General features: G+C 40.9%; 2 protein-coding genes across 3 annotated transcripts in view; both read left to right on the forward strand.

The window, feature by feature from the left end:
* Positions 1–21,110, forward strand: part of LOC128789680 (uncharacterized) — a 52,766-nt gene that overhangs the window by 21,376 nt on the left and 10,280 nt on the right. Inside the window, 17 exon segments of the mRNA XM_053945849.1 lie at positions 127–274; positions 1,146–1,282; positions 2,248–2,470; positions 2,874–2,988; positions 4,054–4,191; positions 5,132–5,239; positions 6,417–6,608; positions 7,334–7,500; positions 8,811–8,997; positions 10,105–10,315; positions 13,706–13,759; positions 13,983–14,118; positions 14,764–14,847; positions 17,493–17,565; positions 18,524–18,660; positions 19,046–19,177; positions 20,652–20,692. Coding sequence (XP_053801824.1) covers positions 127–274; positions 1,146–1,282; positions 2,248–2,470; positions 2,874–2,988; positions 4,054–4,191; positions 5,132–5,239; positions 6,417–6,608; positions 7,334–7,500; positions 8,811–8,997; positions 10,105–10,315; positions 13,706–13,759; positions 13,983–14,118; positions 14,764–14,847; positions 17,493–17,565; positions 18,524–18,660; positions 19,046–19,177; positions 20,652–20,692 — 2,283 coding nt within the window.
* LOC128789368 (cytosolic phospholipase A2 epsilon-like) lies at positions 13,390–20,739 on the forward strand. Of its 2 annotated transcripts, XM_053945287.1 has the most exons (7): positions 13,390–13,477; positions 13,706–13,759; positions 14,764–14,847; positions 17,493–17,565; positions 18,524–18,660; positions 19,046–19,177; positions 20,652–20,739. In XM_053945287.1, the coding sequence occupies exons 3-7, from the start codon at positions 14,803–14,805 to the stop codon at positions 20,694–20,696; spliced, it is 432 nt and encodes a 143-aa protein (XP_053801262.1). In that variant the 5' UTR covers positions 13,390–13,477; positions 13,706–13,759; positions 14,764–14,802; the 3' UTR covers positions 20,697–20,739. The 2 variants fall into 2 exon arrangements, with proteins under 2 accessions (XP_053801262.1, XP_053801261.1); XM_053945286.1 differs by lacking the exons at positions 13,390–13,477; positions 13,706–13,759 and adding an exon at positions 14,069–14,118.

The raw sequence follows: 21,110 nt of genomic DNA on the forward strand, positions 1-21,110 counted from the left end.
TTATTCTCTCTTTCTCCTGTCATGTTGCATCATCCTGTTTGAAGGGAAGGGTGCTGTAGATTATCTTTGATCAACATCCTAAGATTGATATGGGTGTGTTAATATATGTGTCTGTTTTTATCTTAGTAATTGTTCATGCCACCAAGACCTGGACATGCGCTTTGGCTTTAACTTATGTTCTGAAGAGATGACTTTCCTGGGGAAAAGGAAGAGATATGTAGCAAGTGCTCTCAAAAATGTTTTTCACCTACCACATGATCTGCAGGATCAAGAAGTACGTGTGTGCTGAGGGGATAGAACTTGAATCTCTAGTGCTTTTATGTACTCCTGTAAATGAGTGGTCAGCAAGACAGGCCACACCTATCTGTTGTGCAGGTACCAGCTGGCCCATGTGTCTTAACTACATTTGCTTCTGCTGCCAAGGTTTGTTATTGAAAACACTAGTTGTAGTCACCATCCTTCATTACTATCAATTTGGAATTTTTCATAGTTGAGGTGTGTTCATTCCTGCCAGGCTGAGCTGTCACTGCTTTGGTTCAGAAATACTGAATACATTACACAGCAAAGATTTTTTCCCTTATTCAAGTTTCACTGCTTTGTGAGAGTTTAGGACAAACATCTTTGAGTGCTTCTTATATCTTCTGTTTCTTGCAGTTTTGAAATTCCTTAAAATAGATGTAATTTATTTTAAAATAATCTCAAGATACTGAAGAATAGCAGCTGAGGCTAGTTTACAGGTAGGTATGAAATGAGTATATTTCTTCATGGGATTGGCATGCAGGTTTTCATACAGAAGTAATGAAATAAGAAGAATGGAGTGGAGAATATAAGAAGGTGGAGTGAGAGATGCATAGAAAATACATTGTTGCTTCCACAGAAGGTTTCTTCTTGTTCATCAGTACCTGTATTTGCCCTAGAGATGGGCAAGAATCCAAGTTTGGGTTAATCTCTGAGCCCATGTCTATCCAAAGGGAAATAAGTGGCAGTAGCAGTTGTTGCTGGGTTTTGGAGTCTTTCCTTCTGAAAAGGGACCTGGGCTCTGAGATCAGGACCTGGGCTGGCTGTGGTGACCAGACCCCATTGCAGTATGGGATGCAATTTGAATGCTGTCAGCGTGAATGTCCCATTCTCCCTCTGCCCAACAGGTCCCCGTCGTGGCTATCATCACGACAGGTGGAGGACTGAAGTCAATGACAGGGTTGTATGGCAGCCTCATGGGACTCAAGAAGTTAAATCTCCTGGACTGTATAACATACATCAGCGGGCTGTCCGGCACCACATGGTAAGCCAGCTCGAGCAGGAGGCCTGACCAGGCCTTTGGAGGGTCACACTGCTGCAGAGAGTAGCTTCTAAAAGCAGACAAGATCAGGAGATTTTCTTCAAACATCATATAAACAAGTTTCTCAGTAACAGGCCATTAAATACTAGTTTGATTTGGTGCACACTTTTTCTATAAGCAGTTATTTACTGTGCTTATCAACTCCACATGTGCAGCAGTTAAATGTGCATATGACAATTTCACTCATCAAGATGCTTTCTAGGTAAGTAATTACTGTGGATGTAACTGTGGATGCCCATAGCATCATCCCTCTTCCTTTCTCCACTGAATCCCAGCTATTGTAGTCCCATCAGCTTCTGATACTGGCTGTGATTTCTAGCTGGAAAAAACTGCTGGACAGTGCACACTGACCCCTGCAACCTGCCAGCTTTGTCTTTCCCTGGGCAGTGTTATTCCCTGCTCACAGGACCTACAGCTGCCTAATGTCTGATTGTCCCATGCAGAGGAGGTTGGTAAAATAGAGGTTGATGTTAAAATAAAGCATAGTGATATCATAAGATTAGCAATAAGTGAATCAAGGCAAGAGGCAGCAGCTAATATGATGAATTTAAGGTTCTGAAAAACAAAGAAAATTTCTTATCTCATAATATATCATTTTCTGCCTAATTTGTGATTCACAAATATATCTATGTTCATACCTGGCAGTTTTATCCCTTAAGCTTCTGCCAGTTCTGCTTAAAAAAAAAAAAAAGGTTAAGAACATAAAAACCCCACCTCATTCTTCAGGGCCATTTTTAAAAATAGTCATAGAAACTTGGAAGTGTTTGTTCTGCTGGATGGAACAGCTAAACCAGAGTATGTGTGAGCAGATGGGAATCCCTAAATGTAAATCTCTGTTCTGAAAACACGAAATTTCCAGGGTTTTTTTGCTCCTTTTAACTTTTGCTGTCTGTATTGTCTTTCTCCAGGACCATGGCCAACTTATACAGAGATGCCTACTGGTCACAGAAGGACCTGGACTCACATATTGGTGAAGCCCAAAAACAAGCAACAAAATGCAAGATGGGCTGTTTCTCTATGGATCGCATGAAGTACTACAACAAGCAGCTTTGCCAGCGGAAAGAAGAGGGATACAGGACATCATTTATAGATCTTTGGGGTCTCATGATTGAGTACTTACTAAATGATGGGGTATGATGTCTATTCCATATCTTAAATAACCATGTGTTTTTCCCTAGAGGGAAACTAGTCCATCATTTCAGAAAATGTACCTTGAAGCAGAGGGGAATTCTCTGTGTTAACAAAAGAGCAGATTGTAGTGGTTTTGGTTCGCCCAATCATAGATGTGTGCAGAAATAGTTGTCTCCCTCCTTATCTTTTTGTGAATCCATGCACAAAGCCAGGCTGGAGCCTGGGAGCCTGGTCTGTGATGGTTGGTGGGGGTACGTGCAGTGAGTGCTCCGTGTGGTGGAGTTGCCAGGGCGTGTCCTGCGTGCTGGGGGTGGAGTTGCCTGGCTCCTCCCATGCCAGGGCCAATGAATTCACCATGTGTCCTTCCATCTCCTCTCATGTAACACTTTTTCTTCAAAACTAGAAAGACCCCCACAAGCTTTCAGATCAGCAAGAAGCACTGTGTGATGGCCAGAACCCATTGCCCATCTATGTGTCAGTCTGTGTCCGGGACAGTTACAGCACCAATGATTTCAAAGGTAAGGATGTCTTTTCGGACCTTCTGAGGCTAAAATTGGCAGCTGAATTCCTGTCATCACTCTTCTCTTCTTGGTAACACTTGGAGAAAACAATCCTGATGTGTTAGTTGCTTTTTGGAGAAATAACCATTGCTTCCATACCTTACAATTTTAATACAAGGTTTTGGGGGAGCAGCATTTCCCTGTCTCAACATACATAGTAGAAATTCTGCCAGAAAGGCCATTTTGAGAAATATTGGAATTATCCAATAATTACTTTTTCTCAATGACCAGTTATTGTTTCAGTATAAAGAATGGCCACATAGTTATGGTAGAGTTTGGGAAGGCTCCCATCTGAATCTGTTGCTTTTCTCATTGTTTTGTTTGTTTGTGTTTCTTTCCTATGGAGGATTAGAAGGAGGAGAAGGGGAAGAGAAAAATTCAGATCAAATTTTTTATTGTTGAGGCAAGAAAATGAACCATTTTTGAAATGAAAACAAAATTACAGTCCATGACATTTCTGTCCCAGTTTTCACTTGTGCTGCAGTTATATCAGACAAGTGCACTTCACTTGGAGAGGATATCCAAGAAGGTCAAAGACAAGTTCTGTTTCTATTAGTACCACACAGAGAGAGTATAATTGGTCTCTTACAGAAAAAACAATTTCTGAGGAGCTGAGTACCCATCTTTGTACATAAACAATTATTTAGGGAAGATAAATTAACTGTGTTGGTGAAGTACTGGTCACCTGGACATGGCATATGGAAGGGCAGAGCAAAACTACATAGATGCTGGAAAACCCTGGACTGGTGTGTGCACATGGGGTGTGCAAGGCCTGGAGCCTTGCCATGCCCCCAGTGTGCCACTTGTGCCACCAGCAGCACCACCATGACCAGCACAACTGCTCCTGCCTCCTCATCACCACCATGCCCAAGCTCAGACGCCTCCCTGGAGATCTGCGTTTAAGAGTGAGGCTTTGCAAAGGCAACATATTAAACATAACTCAGACCAATGTATGCCCAAGTTTCCTCTCTCCCTACACCTATCTGGGAGCCCTCTAAGTGTCCCGTTGTGGCTGTATTGCAGAGTGGGTGGAGTTCACTCCCTACGAGGTGGGACTGCTGAAGTATGGCGCGTTTGTTCGCACGGAGCATTTTGGAAGCGAGTTCTTCATGGGCCGCATGTTAAAAAAGCTCCCTGAATCCCGCATCTGCTACCTTCAAGGTGATGTATAGTGTTGTCCTGGCACAGAGGCACTTTGGAGGGGTGTAATGCTCTTAACCAGTGGCTAGATAGTTCTGTCCTAACATACTGAACACTGCCTGCTGGGAAATGGGAGTGGTAGTTTATCCAAAAGTATACAGTAAAAAACCGCGCATATATTTTCAGTTTCTTGTCACTGTCTTGGTAGATGAGTTGTCTGTATCTTAGAGATGGAATAGATGAAGATCCTTAATTCTTTCATTGTAAGTAAGAGCTCCCACTTTTTTTGGTTATTCTTATGATTCCTCTCTGAATGCATTCCAACCTAAGTCCAATTGTGATAGATTTAAATTTACAATGACTGGTGATATAGTGGCACTCTGTTTTGTCAACAAAGCCACTAGCGCCCCTGTGATGAGGCAGAGAGGGGTAATCCTGGATGGAGAAAAGAGTGCACAGTGGAGCTGGAGCCCACTGCATGTGTGAGCCTTTACAAGCTGTGATGTGAGATCTTGTCTTAAAAACAAGCATCTGAAAAACCAGTTCATCCCCTTGTGAAACGATTCAAGGTGTTTGAAAGAGTTACTGATCAGAGTAAGTGCAGAAAAAGACAAGCTGGAGAAAGGAAGATGTGGATGGAAAAGATGTGTTTGTGGTGTATATGTTACCTGAATTCTTTATTTTGACTCTTGAGCAAGTGTGGTTTTTTTTTCTCCTTTACTTGTTTCACATTCTTTGCTCTCTTTACCATGTGGCAGAGCCAGGTAGTAGGTTAGGCACAAAGTTGGTAGTAGCATAACCTGAATCAATGACATAGAGAGTTAAGAGGAATTTAACAGCATGGAAGTTTATAAATATTTGCATTAAGTACATTAAAAAATTAAGCCAGGAGGTCAACATAGAAGGAAAAGGGCATTTTCTTGTTAAAATATATCCTTCTGTTCACTAATTGTTTTTACAGGTATGTGGAGCAGTATATTTTCTGTGAACCTTTTACAAATATGGGGACTGTCCCACAGTTCAGAGGACTTCTGGAAGAGATGGACACAAGACAGAATAGATGAAGTCGGTGAGAAATTACTAAGCCTTTCATTTATGGTCATTTATTTTTCTATGTGACTTTTGGCATCATCTTGTCAACTTTGCTGAAGCTGGCATTATAGGATCTTACTAAGAGATAGTGACTTCTCACACTGAATAGAGTAAGAGGAAGTGCGTAATCAGGGAAAAGCTGCTGTAATTACAACATTTACTAAAGCTCTACTGGTTCCTTCAGAGGAAGTTTTAGAGAGGTCAGACATTTCTCAGGAAGCGTTCCGGCATTATAGTTCTCACTTAGCCATACAGAACCAAGAACCAACAGCAGAGAATATGGTACTTTTTACTGCCTATGAGGAGAATAAACCTATCAACTGCTTGATCAATGTTTCCTGGGTTTTTATTTTATTACTCAGTACAGTAATTACTGCATTGTATTCATACTGACACAAAGATAAATGAGGCCCAGAGGGTATTTTCTGAAGCAATACAGAAACTGTGATTTTATTGCTAAATCACTTGATATGATAGTAACTATTATTACAGACGTCCTGAAAAATACAGAAATACAATGTGCAATTGTGGAAACCACCAAGTCTCTCCTGCTTCGCTGTCAGCTGGCAAAGCACACTGTCATTTCTAGAAACCACACCTTGTGCCATATTTCTGCTTTTCACCCATATGCCATCTACCCACCCCCTAAACTACCCATAGTTTCTGAATATGAATGTATGCCCCAGGTTTTCCTGGGGTGCTCTCACTCTGCTGATTAAGCATGTGCTCATGTAACCATGAGTGATTATTGGGTAGCAGCTGTCACTGTTGCAATGGACACGGTGGTTGCTGTTGCTGCCCATCTGACTGAGCAGCAGCATATTCATCAGCCCCATTTTCTCCATGCTTGCTTCTGTTTCATGTTACCTTCCTATAAGGATATTTAAGTTCTGACAGAACATTTTCTGAATTGCTTAATTCCCTTAAGGTGTCCTTTTTCCATGACTAAAGATTGCTTCTGATGAACTGTCTTCAGGCCAAAGCTTAAGACTATCAGCAGAGCTTTGTCCAGTAGCCATTCAGTTCCCTCAGAAGAGTTTTTGTGTGTTAAGTGAATCATCCCAGAAGAGCTCCTGAGAACTCCTTTGCACCAGGGCAGCCAGAAAGGAACATAAGGCACCAAGCAGTTCACCCGTTTTTCTCCTCTCCTCTAGATGAAGACCCGGTGTTGCCCACAAGACCCCACGAGCTGAGGACTCGCATGTACACCCCCCCTGGCCCCCTGTCCAGCGCCCTTCGGGGAGCACTGACCGACCGCTTCTCCGTTGCCCAGCACCACAATTTCCTGAAGGGCTACCAGCTGCATAACAACTACATGGAGAACGAGCACTTCTGTCGGTGGAAAGGTGATGGTGACTAATATTTAACTGGCATCCTTTCAGGGAGTTTTGGGGTGGGGAATTTAGGAAAGAAGCCTATCAGACTTGGCAGGGGATAAAAATCCTACCAAGAGAACATTTATTTTCTGAATACAGAGAAGACACTAAGACCTCAGTGTTGCCAGGTATTGAAGACTTAGTATTTGTATTCGTTTCCTTCAGCTGAGACCTCTGCAGTCCAGACTGAGAGGGTAGACTTAAAGCTGACAGAACCAAATTTAAAGTGGCAGAGAGCAGAGTGAACATGGGAGAAAGCTTAATTTGGCAAGATCATACCTCTAATGTCAGATGCAACTGAAATATCCAAGAAAATTTTGCCTATAAGAGAAAACTGGAAAGGAATGGGGCTTTCATATAAAGGATTGAAAATACATTGTTCTCCAAAACAGTGACAGATAGAAGATGAAACAATGACTGAAATGAAGCAAGGCAGATTTAGGTTAATTATTAGACATAGCTTATTGGCACTAATAGGTGTGCCATAACAATGCAGTATATTGCCTGGAAACTCAACACAGGTGTTTCAGAATAGGAACTTAGGTGTTTTGCAGTCCTTCTCATGCCTGTTTGATGATTTAGTAGTGTGGCAATTAAAGGCCAGGCCTCTGGAATGGTCAGTTGCACCTTACACTTCTTTTTCTAGTCAAAATACCCACAGACCTATTCTTATTCAAAAAATATTTTCTTTTTAGACACTGTGTTAGACTCACGTCCCAACCAGCTGATGCAAAATCCTGATCAGTTGGGCATGATAGATGCTGGATTTTTCATCAATACCAGCAGTGCACCACTTTTAAGGCCACAGAGGGAAGTGGATGTCATCATCTATCTAAGTTATACTACTGGATCACATTCATCGGTGAGGATGTTCTTGTTACCATGTGTAGTGTTTTACTTGTAAATGCTCAGCCTGTAGCATCCAGAACTGCTGGTTTTATCAGCTGTTCACTTTATAACATCTGCATTCCCCCATGTTTTTCACTGTAGTGATTAATACTGTTCCTGTTTCTTCCTGCCATTCCTGGACTCTTTCTTGATGGTTTATGAACATGTTGAATTATTCAAGGGGGCGTCAGCATGGTCTTTTCCAGAATAATGGGAGGAGCCTCTTCTGGTTTATGCTGAATCAAGCAGGCTTCCAGACCGTGTACAGGAATATTCATAAAAATGAGGAAGTCATTTCTTCTGACTTAAGTTAGAATTTAAAAAGAGTTAATTGAATATTAGCAGCAGATCATTTCTGGGCTGACAAATAAGACGCTATCAGTAAAATATGAGTGATGAGCATCTTCCTGCAGAAAACCCATTTTGTGGAGATAAAGCTAATTAGCTTCTATAAGAGCTGGCAAAAAAAGAAGTTTGGATCTTTTTATGTCAGAAACTGAGGTTAGTTGAAAACTCAGTGTTAAGCACTTTGGCCTTCCTAAGTAGAATTTAATTTTGAGAGTGAGAACAGCTGTGCTACTGCTAATAATCTATATGTTGGATGCAATTAAGTTTTATTTCAGCCTCATTCATTGCCTAGATAAAACTTACAAAAAAAGGCTGCTACAATTTTAAGTACTTTAGTAGAAACCTTTTTCTGCTTGATAGTGTTTGCTATTAGATGCTGCAAAGTAAGCAATACAGTGCATATTAGTACATGATATTTTATTAAACATTTCAGGGAAAAGATATAGCATAGCCTAATACTTCAGATTTTCTCAGTAAAATATTAATCTCCATTAACACTGTGCCATAATGACTGCACAGGCAGCGATATAATTGCACATTCAAACTTAACTTTCTTATCTCCTGGCTTCCAAGCACATATTATACCATAAATATTTTCTTGCTGGGATTTCCTTCTCTAGTTAATTCAATACAATGTATTAACACAGGCTCTTTCATTTGCTAAAACTAATGCTTTACCCTAAACTTCTGCAAATTACTTCATTTTTTTTAAAGGAAAGCAGTGTGCTGGGTGAATTCTTTAATTCTGAAATTGTGTTTACAGCTTGTGATTAGTAATGTGGTCACTATGTGTGGTAATTATATATAGAGTAACCCTTGATAAGACAGGACTCGTCCTATGGATCTGAGTCACTAAACCTTAATAGTAGATGACAATTTCGGGCCTTTGGAAAATGAAGTTGATTTCCAGTGCTGACCATTTTTCTGATCCTCCAGTCTCTAGATAAGGCATCTAAATACTACTCAGAGCAGAAAATCCCATTCCCAACAATTTCTTTGACTGATGAAGATAAGAAAAATCTGAAGGAGTGCTACATCTTCCAAGATTCAGATTTGCCGGGATGTCCGATTGTGATTTTTCTTCCCCTCGTGAATGATACCTTCCAAGAGTACAAAGCACCTGGTAAGTTACAAGTAGTGGCAAAGCATTAAACAAAAGACACCACTGCTTCCCTGACTCAGACAGAGACTTCTTTGCTGCTGGCTGTCTTTGCTCACTGGATTCATGGGGGAGCACTTTAGGTAATTAAACTTATTTTCCCCATCCCTGCCAAAGCTATTATATTCACTCATGTCTTTGTTGTGGCCTTAAGAGAACCAACACAGCCTGTGTCTTCTGGATGGTGTCTACCTTCACCTCTCTCCCATTTCTTACTTGAAGTAGTCCTACCTAATTGCAAAAGCTTTTTTCCTGTGAAAGGTATAGCTGTCTCAGATTATTTCCCACTGCATATATTGTCTATTGTTCAGGTTTTAATTCTACACTTGAGGAACCATAGTGTCACATATGAGTGGCGGGGGAGAAAGAACCTGGCTTTCATGCTGAACTCCAGTAATGTTAAGATCAGTCCAGGGATCATTTTACTGACTGTGCTGTGTTCAGGGCCTTCTACTCCTTTTCTGCCAGGTCATATGTTTTGTACTTCTCTTCTTTACTGCAGGTTACTAGGGTGCATTTGCTCTGCTCCTTGGTAGCCGGGAGGTTAAGCCCAAAATGCTGCTGTTGTGGAATTTTTGTGACACAAAAATCAGAAAGGCAGAGATGGATCCTGGTGGCAGGTGCCCTGGACCTTATTCAGCATTGCAGGAACTTGTTTTCCACATGTTTCTATTGCTCCTTTCTCACTTAAATTCTATTCTCTTTCTAGCAATTAATCTTCCTCAACTGAGGTTCATAGAAAACCCAGCTGCAGTGCATGGACAGGGGCTTTTGGAGTGCCCTTTCAGGCTGACATCCTTGCCTGATCCATGGCTTTAATGAGACAGATGTTTCTGTGTAAGCTGTAGATGAACACTGTGGTGCCATCCCTCACTTCTCCCTTATGCTCTCCTCACTTCAGACTCACAATGTTCTCTTGACTAGGGTGGCAATATGTGACCTGCATTGTTTGCATTTAAACCCTATGAATTTTCTTCAGGAGAAAAGTACTGCTCTTTGACACTTTATGGACAGTTTGACACTGATTAAGATAAGCATCATGTCACAGCAACAACAACTCTTTCTCTCCAGGTGTCAAGCGCTGTTGCTCAGAGATGGAGGAGGGCCAGCTTGATTTGACCAGCTCCTGTTCCCCCTACTGCATGTTCTCGGTCAGATATACTGATGAGAACTACCGCAAGCTGCTGAATCTCAGCGAGTACAACATCCTCAACAACTCTCAGATGATTATGCAGGCCTTGCAGACAGCGATGCAAAGGAGAAGGCAGAAAATGTGCTGATTGCCTGTCCAACTGCCCTTATCTTCTCAGAGGAGTTTTTCATGCTCTAGGACCCGGAAGGGACATAGCTTTTTCAAACACTGGCTGTTCTGCACTACAGAAACCACCCCAGCTGGTGCAGTGGTTTGCTGGGATTTTTCCATTCCCAAGAAGTGGTCTATATAAGCAAAGACGTTGTGTGGGAAATTTTTACTTGCATTTTGTTCCATAAATTAAGGTCATCTGTAGAACACTCTTTGCCTAAAATACTTGTTAGATTTTTTTTTAATAGTGTGATTTTTAGCCTAACTTATTATAATATATGACATAAAGGAAAATAATTTTTTGTCGCCACAGTGCTACAGTTATACAACACAGCCAACACACCTACAGGCTGTAAGAAGGGAGTATAAACTTCTGTTCCCACAATTCTGCTCTGTGGAACACAAGGTGCAACCAGCCCTGCATAAAAAAGAGAATCTAGGACACAACTGGAAGCTGGTATTGGATCCCTGGGTCAACTCTGTATTTCAAGTGTCCCAAAGAGCAGCCACAGAGGCTGGAAACGCAAAGAGGGACAAGTGTGTGCACACAACTAGCCCCATGATTTGCATCCACATCCTGGGCTCTCTTGGGCTGTGAATGAATCATATGTGATGGGAATGAGCAACTTAGGAGGAAGTGGCGTAAGACTTTTCACATAATTTTTTTTTTAAAGCAAAGGGTGTAATTTGGGCACATCAAAATTCCCTGTTGATTTATGTCAGTTTTAATTGGTTTGTACTGAGACAATATATAAAACCTTAACACTTCCATTTGAAGCTTTCAAAATAAAACACCTTGGATCTTGTTTTTCCTGTTGAGTTACTTCTCATAATAAAATACCATTCTTAAATTAAAAAGAGAAAGTATTTGAAAATATTTTACTTCCAATAGATAATGAAAACTTTGCTGTGTTACTCAATGTAACAGTTTAGGTCATATGCCTATTAAAAAAACCTCTAATTTGTTCTTATTTGTTTAGTTCTGCCTGTACAAACTGAGTAGAAGTGAGTCAGAAGTCTGAAACAACTGAGACCATCTTAAAACAATCCGAAGACCATGCATGGGATCTAGCACAAAACCACCAATTCCATTTGTTGTGGGCTTGCATTTTTAAACTTCCTTCCTTTTGCCTTTTATTGAAAGTGCCTTTTTTTAAACTGTTCTAAACTGTGCTGAGGGTGAGCTGTAAAAATTATAGATCTGTAACAACTTTTGTATCACAGGAGCAAGTCAAACTGAAAACACACTTTATTAATAAGTTTTGTGTCCTAAAGACAGCTGGGAAAATTTTGAAAAAAGAGTCTATTCAGCCAGAAAAAAAGTCTATCAACTACATATTATAATGTGGGACTAAAATAAACCAGGGAAAATGCTTGGGTAAGTTGAAACATTTCATATTAATATTTTACAAAACATCTTTGTTTTGAAACATAACTTTTTTTTTAATAGACTGCCTACCTCGTCAGCCCAGGGAATCCAACCTGAAAATAACAGGGTTCATTCACAGCCAAATAACATGTTTGGCTTGTTACAAAATGACACTCTGAGGATTTTCATTTTAGCAAGGAGAGATGACAAATTATCTTTACAAATTGGTTCACAATGACTTTTCCAACATTTTTGTCATTTATTATGTCCAAACAACATTTACATCTTTGTGCAACTGTAGCCTAATATTGCCAGCCTAAAGATGATGGTATAAATATTAACATTTGAAACTTGTCAGGTTTGGAACAACTATGCACTTCTTTTTTTTTTTTTTTTGTTATGTTATATGGTAGTTTTACTAGTCATAGTCAGAAATATAATGCTATGTGCTCTGCATATAATAATGGGAATTGCCTTCATTTTTACCTGAAAACCCTGTTGTGAAAAAGTAAACACAAGTTTTAGTCATAAACTCTTGCCACCTCCAATTCTGAAGAAATGTTATTTACATGCAAAAATTTTGTGTATACAGTACAAGATAATAAAGGCTTGTTTGCAAAATGAAAATTCTGCCTTCCTCCACATATTCAGGCATGCCATTAATATGCTTCAGGTTCACAGTGTGAACATTCCTTGTTCCTGGAAAACAAAACTTTTTATCTCTGCAAAGAGCATACCAAATACTTGCTGTGAGCATCATGGATAAAGAAATGTCTCCTTTAGAGACAGATTGCAGGAGTATGGAGTGAACCATGGTACCTCCCTCATACTGTCGTTGATGTGGATTGTAAATGCTGTCCATGAAAATGAGAGTTTTTTGGCCACTGACACTGTGGGACTGAAAGCCTCAGAGGTCCAGTCCTGGTAAACAGTCTGGTTAATAGTTTTGCCCTCCAAGGAGATGTTATAGTGAAGTACTGTCTGTAAACATGACTGACATGCTAATGCTGTCAATTTTCTGTGACCTAATGAAAAATGCATTTCATCAAGCTACAGCATTGAGCTGGCACCCAGAAGAAACATGCCACGTGTGTATACACAACAATCTTTCATGGCATCACAAAATACTGTACCCTACAGCAAAAATGTATTCTACGAAGTGGGCTGTGATGACTGTTGATATTATTTTGCATGGGAATGTGTAAAGGGGACCTGTGCTGGCTGGTGGCAATGTTTGACCAGTAAGCTCAAGAATGCTCAGGGAATGAGCATCTTTTTGCTCAGAGATGATGTACTGGGGAAGCAGGGAAGCCAAAAGAATCCCTTTCCCCAGAAAGTTTGATCTGTTGTGATCTGTTGATGATGCAACAGTCTTTGGCTGCCTTTTCTAATCCTCTTCCAGTGAACTGTGAGCCATGCCAGCTTCAATGGCACAGGTGTGTGGACAGGGGCAAGTGTCCTGCCCCAGCTGTGGTGTCACAGTTGTGCCAAGGACTTTGGGGAGGGCAGCGTGAGGTGAGGGCTGAGTTTTGCATCTGGCTGGCAGGTTTCATGGGATCAGACACAGGCACTTAAATGCAGCTAGTTTGCAGCCAGAGTCAGTCTGAGCTAGAAAACGGTGCAGAAGTATTCATGGGTGTGGAGCTAAGCTAAGGAAAGTCATTGCTTCAGGACTCTACATCTAAACACAAAAATAATAATAACAAGCCATAGGAAAGGAAAGGGAAGGAATACAATGACTTGAGGAGAGAACCAGCCCTGCTAGACCTTGGGTGAGTAGCTATAAACCACCATATGAGTGTGTTGCTCTGCATGCCTAGACCTGGGATTGTAGGGTCATGTGGTTCAGAAAGCCTTAAACTGTTTTTTGCAATAACCAGGTTAGTTTGAGAGCAATAGTGTTCTCTTTTTTTTTTCTCATTAACTGTTTTTTTTGTATCTGCTTACTGTCACAGATAACCTAAATTCAATTTATGTACTCTTGCTGTATCGTATTGCAGAGTATATATTTCTGTGGGCTTTGACGTCTTGCTACTTGAAAGCTCAGTGCTCAGGTAAGATGTCATCCTTCTCTTATGTTTAGTTTTAAACCTGCCATTGGCCAGTATAGAGCAAAGTGACTCAAACACAATACTTCCACCTGCTATATGGGCAAAGGTATTTTTTCCGACTTATTTGACCACAGGATTCAGCTTCCTACCATAAGAAAATGGGAGGGGAGTAACTGGTTTTAAGAAACCAGTCAGAGGTGGGGCTCTGAGTCAGTTTATAAAATAGTTGCTCACCTGCACCTGGGACATTTGAACCACTGGTGTCTGTGGAAGCTGGGAGATGTGAGATTGCATTGCCACAGATAACACTGGACGTGTGTGTGAACGCGACCACAATGGACCAGGATGGCATTTTGTCTCAGGTAAGAAGGGTGCAGAGCAAAGCAAGGCATCTGGGATCTGAAGTGGTTGTGCTGCATGTAGTGCAAAGATGATACTACTTTCCTGACCTGCCATTGACTATAATGACTCTATGCAGGATGAAGAAAGTCAAGGATTGACATCAATATTGAAACTTTTAAAGTTATAGTAAACCACAGAAAGAAAAAGAAAACTACTTGCAGAGTAAGAGCTTGTTTACAAGGGGAGCATTTTGAATATTCAGGGTTTTATTAATTTGAGAGACATCACACATGCAACTTTAGACGAAGTATTAAGTAACATAGAGGTGTACTTCAAGATGAAAGATTAATAAAAGGGTGTGTTTATGTGAGACAGGTTTGCTGTTCCTTTAACAGCCAGGGCCAGGAGCTGCTTCCCCTCCCGTGTGTCATGAAGGGCGGACCTTACCTGGCTGCTACGCCTCTGCTCGGGCTTAGTGGGGCAAGCACAGCCCAAGCAGTGGCACCGGGCACCACAGGAAACCCCAGTTCCTGCCAAGGCTCTACAGCCAGCACTGACCATGGGCTCCCTGTCCCTGTGGCTCTGAAGTTCTCAGTTCCCAAAGTGGATTGCCTTTAAGAGAATGATGGTTTTTTCAGGGATAATGTTGGCCCTTCTTGTTCCAGGAGCTGATCACTCAAACCTCTCAACAAGGAGACAGAACTATGCAGCTGAATCCTGATGGGAAACAGTGGACTTCTCTTACAAAGGTACCACAAAGGAGAATTTCAAAAGGAAACTGTAAAGGGGACTTCCTTGCTGGGTGGAGGCTGGGTGAAAACAGATAGGGTTCAGTATCTGCCAAACAATGTAATTAGCTACTGTAACCTGTTCAGTTCCCTCCATGAGACACTGTCCCACTTACTGCTTTGATCATTCCACTCTGTCTTGCTTCATGTTAAATTCCTAGTGTGGCTTCCTGTCCTTGGCACAGGGGGATCAATGTCTGTTTAAACAAGACTAACATCTTTAAAAGGATGGGTTTCGATAGGCTTTTTCTATACATCTTGCTAAAGCACAAGGACAAGTTTCCTGACAGTGTAGATAGCAAGAGCTGGGAAATCATGCCATTTATTCTCATAATAGTATGGCAGAATCTTAAAGTGGATTTTCAACACCTGCTTTACTGAATTAACCCCTCTTCTGGCCTCTAGTAAAAACTAATAGATTTCCAGGAGCCTTCAGACATGAAATCTCTCCTTCAGGAAATGAGAGGACTAGATGTATAGATGTGCTAGAAAAGAGTTCTACCTTTGCTCCCTCTAGTTTGAGGCCATTTAGTAATAATTAAGAACTCTCCCTTGTTCTGTTTTGTGATGAGTAAAGTTGCTGAGGGGCAGGTGTTGTGCTCAGAGTTTAAGGAATAGCTAACCTTTTCTTCATTAGCTGAATGGAAAACCCAAAGATGAGAAAATATACCCCGCAATACAACTCTCTACACTTCAGGGGTTGCAGCAGTTTCAGAAGAACACACCAAACACCTCAAATTTTTTAGGCAAAACTCACAAAGCTGACAGGATTTTGGTCATTTGTTATTTATAGCTCTGTGATGTATAAGCCAAGGTTCCTTGGGCATGACAGGGCACATCCACATGCCTGAGTATTTTATTCAATCTGCACTGCCTTCTTGACACATTGGGATTACCATGGAGCCATGAAGGTGGCTCCAAGGGATCTGATCCATGAAACTGAGTTGAGCCCTTCCTGGAATTGCCCTCTCCGAAGCCAGTCACTGGCAGCATCAGTTATTGCTTCTGTAATTACTGAGCACTTTCTGTACCTGCCTCATTTCTGTGCCTCTAGGAGTTAGGTTTTAGACATGAATTCAGCTGCACTTGGTAGTATGATCCACAGCTACTCTTGGGACCCTTAGCAGTGGTTTGACACCCTTGATTTGCACACCAGTGACCTGGTGTGCAGCTGCACAGCACAAATATTCTTGGTGTCTTTTCCCAGAGCAGGATACTTTGGTTACTTGAAGGCTGATTTTACCTGTTTCTTCATTAGACTACTTGCTAACTGCCCCCAATCTCAACATCATTAGCCCTGGCTGCCTGCATTGATACATTCAGGTTAAACATTTAGAGAGACTTCACATGGTGTATTCCATTAAGCCCATGAACACCCCATGATGCACTTCCCCTTTTTTAACAGAGCACATAACAAATTGTTCTGCTCAGACAGTCCAACTAATAGTCTTGCTCTCCTTTCCTGCACTGCCTGTGTCACGCTTCTTTCTCAGTGGGTCTAATGAGGTCAGTGTCTTGCTAATGCCACTTCAGGGCTGGCAATGGTCTTTTATAGTCATTTTGCAGTATAGGTAAAGTCTTTAACCTGTCCATGGCCCCGTAGTTGTGCTAAGCACCTTTCAGGTCTTTTGGAGCAAAATTTTCTTGCAGATTTATATGCCAGTATGTTGTGTCTTTTCTCCCCTCTCCATGACAGTAGAAATAATAAGTTATGTGGAATTGTTTATTTTATGGGAAAGGGAGAGGAGATATGAACTCATATCATCAATATGAGATCAAAGGAGCAATGTGAGAGGCTAAGAAGTCATGCATGAGGTCAGAAACATGGTCTAATATGAAAGAGGGAAGCCGCAAGAAAAAACAGGACTTTCTTATCAGGTGTGAAACACTGTTTACATTTCTTAGGCAAAACAGTGCAAAGAAGCTCGAGATGTGAAGAGTTTACATACTTCAAAACTAGAGAGAAATTTCTCGCAAGAAGTCAGAGGTGACCTTAGCTCAAGAGGGCAGCTATATCCCTGTAAATTAAAAACTCATGCATAGTAAGTAGCATGGTGGAAGTGCAAAGCAGCAATCTCTTTCTCAGATCGTAAAATCAGTTTGGGGATCAGAGGTCAGCACTTAACTCTGCAGAGTACTGTACATTTAAAAGAGCAGGAATATGAGAAAATCATATCTCATAGCCCAGGAGACCGAATATATGTAATGACTGGATAGAAGGTAATCACCACAATAATAGTTCTACCACTTGAAAAAGGTCTAAAGCATGTCTTAATTTTCTACCTTGGAAATTTAAAAAATAAATATTGTCCCAAGCTGGGACTGAATCTTCGCACTTTGTGCTTTTAGCTAAGAAACAAATAAATGCTCTAATAAGATAATCCTCATATCATTCTACAGAAGAAAAGAAGTATTTCAGTCTAGTACTCGATTTAGATGTTAGCAGGAAAACAAATGTATTGGCCATTTCATAATCAAATAGAAAATTCAACTAAATTGTTCCTGAGCTGGGAGTTTATCTCTCTTGATCACTTCTGTCTTCTAAATGTGCTATCTAACTTTACTATTCATTCCTGTCTTTTGTATGTTTGTTTTTTTCCCTGCAGATAGAATCCTCCCTGTGTTACTTACTGACTGTAAGAGTCATAAGAGCAAGAAATATCCACCAGGCAGATGTCTGTAAGTATCTGTCGTGCTCTACAGAGGAGCTCATGGAGGTCCCTCTCACCTCCGTGGGCTAATAGCTAGTCCTGCTCCAAGAAAAGGTGCTTTCTAGATTTCTTCCATGAATGGAGACAGTTCTGTTGTTGGTGTGCTGGTTCCAGCAGTGAACATAGAGTGTGTTGCTCTTCTTTGCATCAGCCCTTGTTCTGAGCTGAGGTAACTCCATAAGGTCACAGCTGTGCCTATCACACACATTTCTCTGTGTCCCCAAAAGGAGCAGTAAAAGCTCTGCAACTGTTGAAAGCAAAAAAATGTGGAAAGATCTCCCATGTTTTCCTCTGGAGTATATTTATGTGACAAAGAACACAAAAAGGTTGCATTAATTGAGTAAATACTGAAAGATGAGAAGACTTGTCTCAAATTTAGCTTGTATTCAAAGTTTTCTCAATGCTAAGTAATCCAAACTACCATACCCTAATTCTCTGTGTGCCAGCATTCCCAGATAAAAGCCCATCAGGTGTTGTTACATTTTGTAGCTCCTCTGGCTTCTGTTGGCCTGGAATCAAAATATAATAGAAGATTGTATGTTTACTTATGCAGAAATCAGAAAGCTTTTTCTTTATGTTCTGTTTGGATAAATGAGAAGATATCACTTTGTTTCCTTAATGCTTGCTGCATTTGTCCTGGATTTTTTTTATCCTTGGCTAAACTTATTGCTTGATGACATAGAAGAAGGAGAAAACCCTTCGCCTTTAATGTATTTTTATATTTTTAATCACATTTATTTAGAGAAGAGTCATGTCACCCTTCCTTTTTCTCCATTCCTCCTACCTAAATTGTATTGTTTATGTTGAACAAATACACTCTTTTGTATCATAGTGTCTCTCTTTGAAAACAGAACTTCATATTCTTCAATTAATTCTTTCTTCTAGAGCAAATGCTCATTTTAAACATGTTTGTGTTTTTAATACAGTGAGCCAAACTGATTGCTATGTGAGCCTGTGGCTGCCAACTGCTTCAAATGACAAATTTCAGACTAAAGCCATCAAGAATTGCAAAGATCCAGTCTGGAATGAAACCTTCTACTTCAGGATCCAGAGTCAGGTCAAGGTACTGAACTGGGACTTTTCTGGTAACTGACCAAGGGAGCTACTAAGACTTTTTATATTTTTGCAAAGGGACATAAGCAATTTTCTCAAGAGGCAAGGAAAGATGCAGAAAGATGTGAGAATAACTCATATCTTCATGATGGTTTCCATGCTGTGAAAGACAATTGTCTCTCTCAGACATAGGTAGAATACGACATTTGAATGTCTATGATTTCCTCTCATTCCACCTCATAGGTACTGACATGGACTTGATTTCCTGTCCACCTCCTTCCCTTCCTGTTCTTTTTCTTTTTGTCCTCCCACTGTTCACAACAGCTAACTAAAACAGTTGTTTCCAGGATCTCTTATTTCAAATAAAACCTAAAGTCCTTTTCTTCCTTTCCCAGAATGTGCTGGAGCTGGCACTCTACGATAAGGATGTGGTTACTCAGGATGACCACCTCTTCACAGTGTACTTTGACATAGCCAAACTTTCCCTGGGAGAGGAAGTCTTCATGCACTTCAAGTGTGATTCACAGGTGAGGTCTGAAATAAGAAATTAAATAGCTTGCCAAGAATGCGTTTGTTAGCTTTTCTGCCTAAATTATTATTTGTAAAATTTTGCCTTTTTTCTTTGTTTTGTGTCAGCTGCCTAGCCACATAAAAATAAATTGGTTTTCATTCTGACGTACCTACACCTGGATCTGTAGGCACATGGAAGGGTCTGGTGTTGGCCACAGAGGTTCACCAATTGCAGGTGTATTGGCAAAATTGTCACTTTGCTGAGCCTGTCCCAATTGAGGATCAAGGAGGGTGTCCATGCCAGTAGCTGATGCTTTTGTCATAACCTATGACTTAGCTTAATAATTAGGAAGTAAAAGCTCTGTGATCAGAACTAAATGTCAAACCAGACTAGTTGCTAATTATGGAATGTGGCATGGGTGTTTAAATAAAGTCTAAGTCATGCCACCCAGCTTGGCAGCAAGAAATAATCCTATCTTGGATGTCCAAGGAGACTAAAAGTTGCATATCCCGTCTCCCAGTATGTTCTGTCTATCATTCTCCTTTTCCAGTTCCCTTCCAGTTTCTGGTGCATCTGTCACATGCCACTCCGTTGAGGAATTACCTTATCTACACACACCCAAGTGCTACACTGCACTTCTTTGTCTTTAAATGCCTTATTTGACAATTTTGTTCCTTGTAAAATGCCAAAGGAGCAGTGTGTGGACTTCACTAAGCTCTGGTGAAATTAAAACTTTGGCTAGTTGTACCCAGATGGTCACTTTGAGTGGCTACAAGTGCCATATCCAAGCTGGTTTTTTTTGTGTTTGTGACTGGTGTGCACAGCCACACCAGTCAGAGCTCATAGTCTTCAAGCCTTTGTAAACTTTTTTGTCCTATAGTATTAACTTCATGGTGTCTTTAATTCAGTGGGTAATTTGAGCAACTAAGTAGCCTACAGTATGGTCTCACTTTGATGGTCATCATCCCTCTGTCTCCACTTTTGTTTTTCTCTTGCCTGTGCTTTCTTTCCCCTGAGGTTTATACTCTTTTTCACCACTTTACAGACCAGGCCTTAATGTCAGATTTACCTCTGTCCCAAAGCCCTCAACTTGTTGCCAGACAAAGATGTTTTCCTCATCCACAACTGCTTTGCATGTCACCATTTCTCTTCCTGACACCAGAAGGCTTAGGCTCTCCCCTTCAGCAGATCCCCTTTCCTTCTGCTGGCAGACTCAGAATGAGACAACATCTCTTCCTAGGTCTGTCCCATAGGCCCCAGCAGAAGCCGTCAAGCCAATCAATTTCTGTGTTAAAAACTGCTATGACAGCCATCCACAAGCTTCCTATCAGTAGAGAATCTTGAGGCTCAAGACACACAGATGTGAGGTGATGTGTGCCTCTATTTTAAATGCTCTGCTGGTCACAAACAGTGCATGCATACCCAGATTGTGAGAATGAGAACTGCCAGTAAACTAGTACCGAAATAATTTTCCTTTCTTAATTTTCCAGAGACGAGAGGAGTTGGAAGTGGGATTTGCCTTGGATAATATGTGAGTAAACATGAAATGCAACATTACCTGGAATAAAAAGAAACAGCAATTCAGAGGCATGTAATAATCTAGTCTGATTGTTCAGAGTGCATCATTCCCAAGGAATCTCTACTATGAGCTGTGTCGACAAATGGGTGAATGCCAGGATGACCTCCCATGAACTTCAGGCAAACGGAGAACACCCTAAAACCTTTTAATTGTCTAATGTAGTGAACATTATTTAAGACCAGAATATTGCTGGCTTGTAATACACTTGTGTTTGAGATCAGCAACAGGGTCCACCTCCCTTCAAAACACAACATGGAATATTGCACTGGATTTCTGATCCAGTGCCTTTATTGCTCCATCATCCAACAAAGCATGATTTTTTTTTTTCCAAAAGTGGATTCCACAAAACCATCCTTGGCCTCAGCTTGAG

Source organism: Vidua chalybeata, chromosome 6, assembly GCF_026979565.1.
Source record: "Vidua chalybeata isolate OUT-0048 chromosome 6, bVidCha1 merged haplotype, whole genome shotgun sequence".
NCBI classification, from domain to species: domain Eukaryota; kingdom Metazoa; phylum Chordata; class Aves; order Passeriformes; family Viduidae; genus Vidua; species Vidua chalybeata.

What these genes read in the sequence shown, in the direction of transcription:
- LOC128789368 (XM_053945286.1), top strand. Translation starts at nt 14,092, where the DNA reads ATGGACCAGGATGGCATTTTGTCTCAG. An exon ending in AGGATGGCATTTTGTCTCAG is followed by an intron (nt 14,119 to 14,763) that starts GTAAGAAGGGTG and finishes TTCTTGTTCCAG; the next exon opens with GAGCTGATCACTCAAACCTC. An exon ending in AGTGGACTTCTCTTACAAAG is followed by an intron (nt 14,848 to 17,492) that starts GTACCACAAAGG and finishes TTTTCCCTGCAG; the next exon opens with ATAGAATCCTCCCTGTGTTA.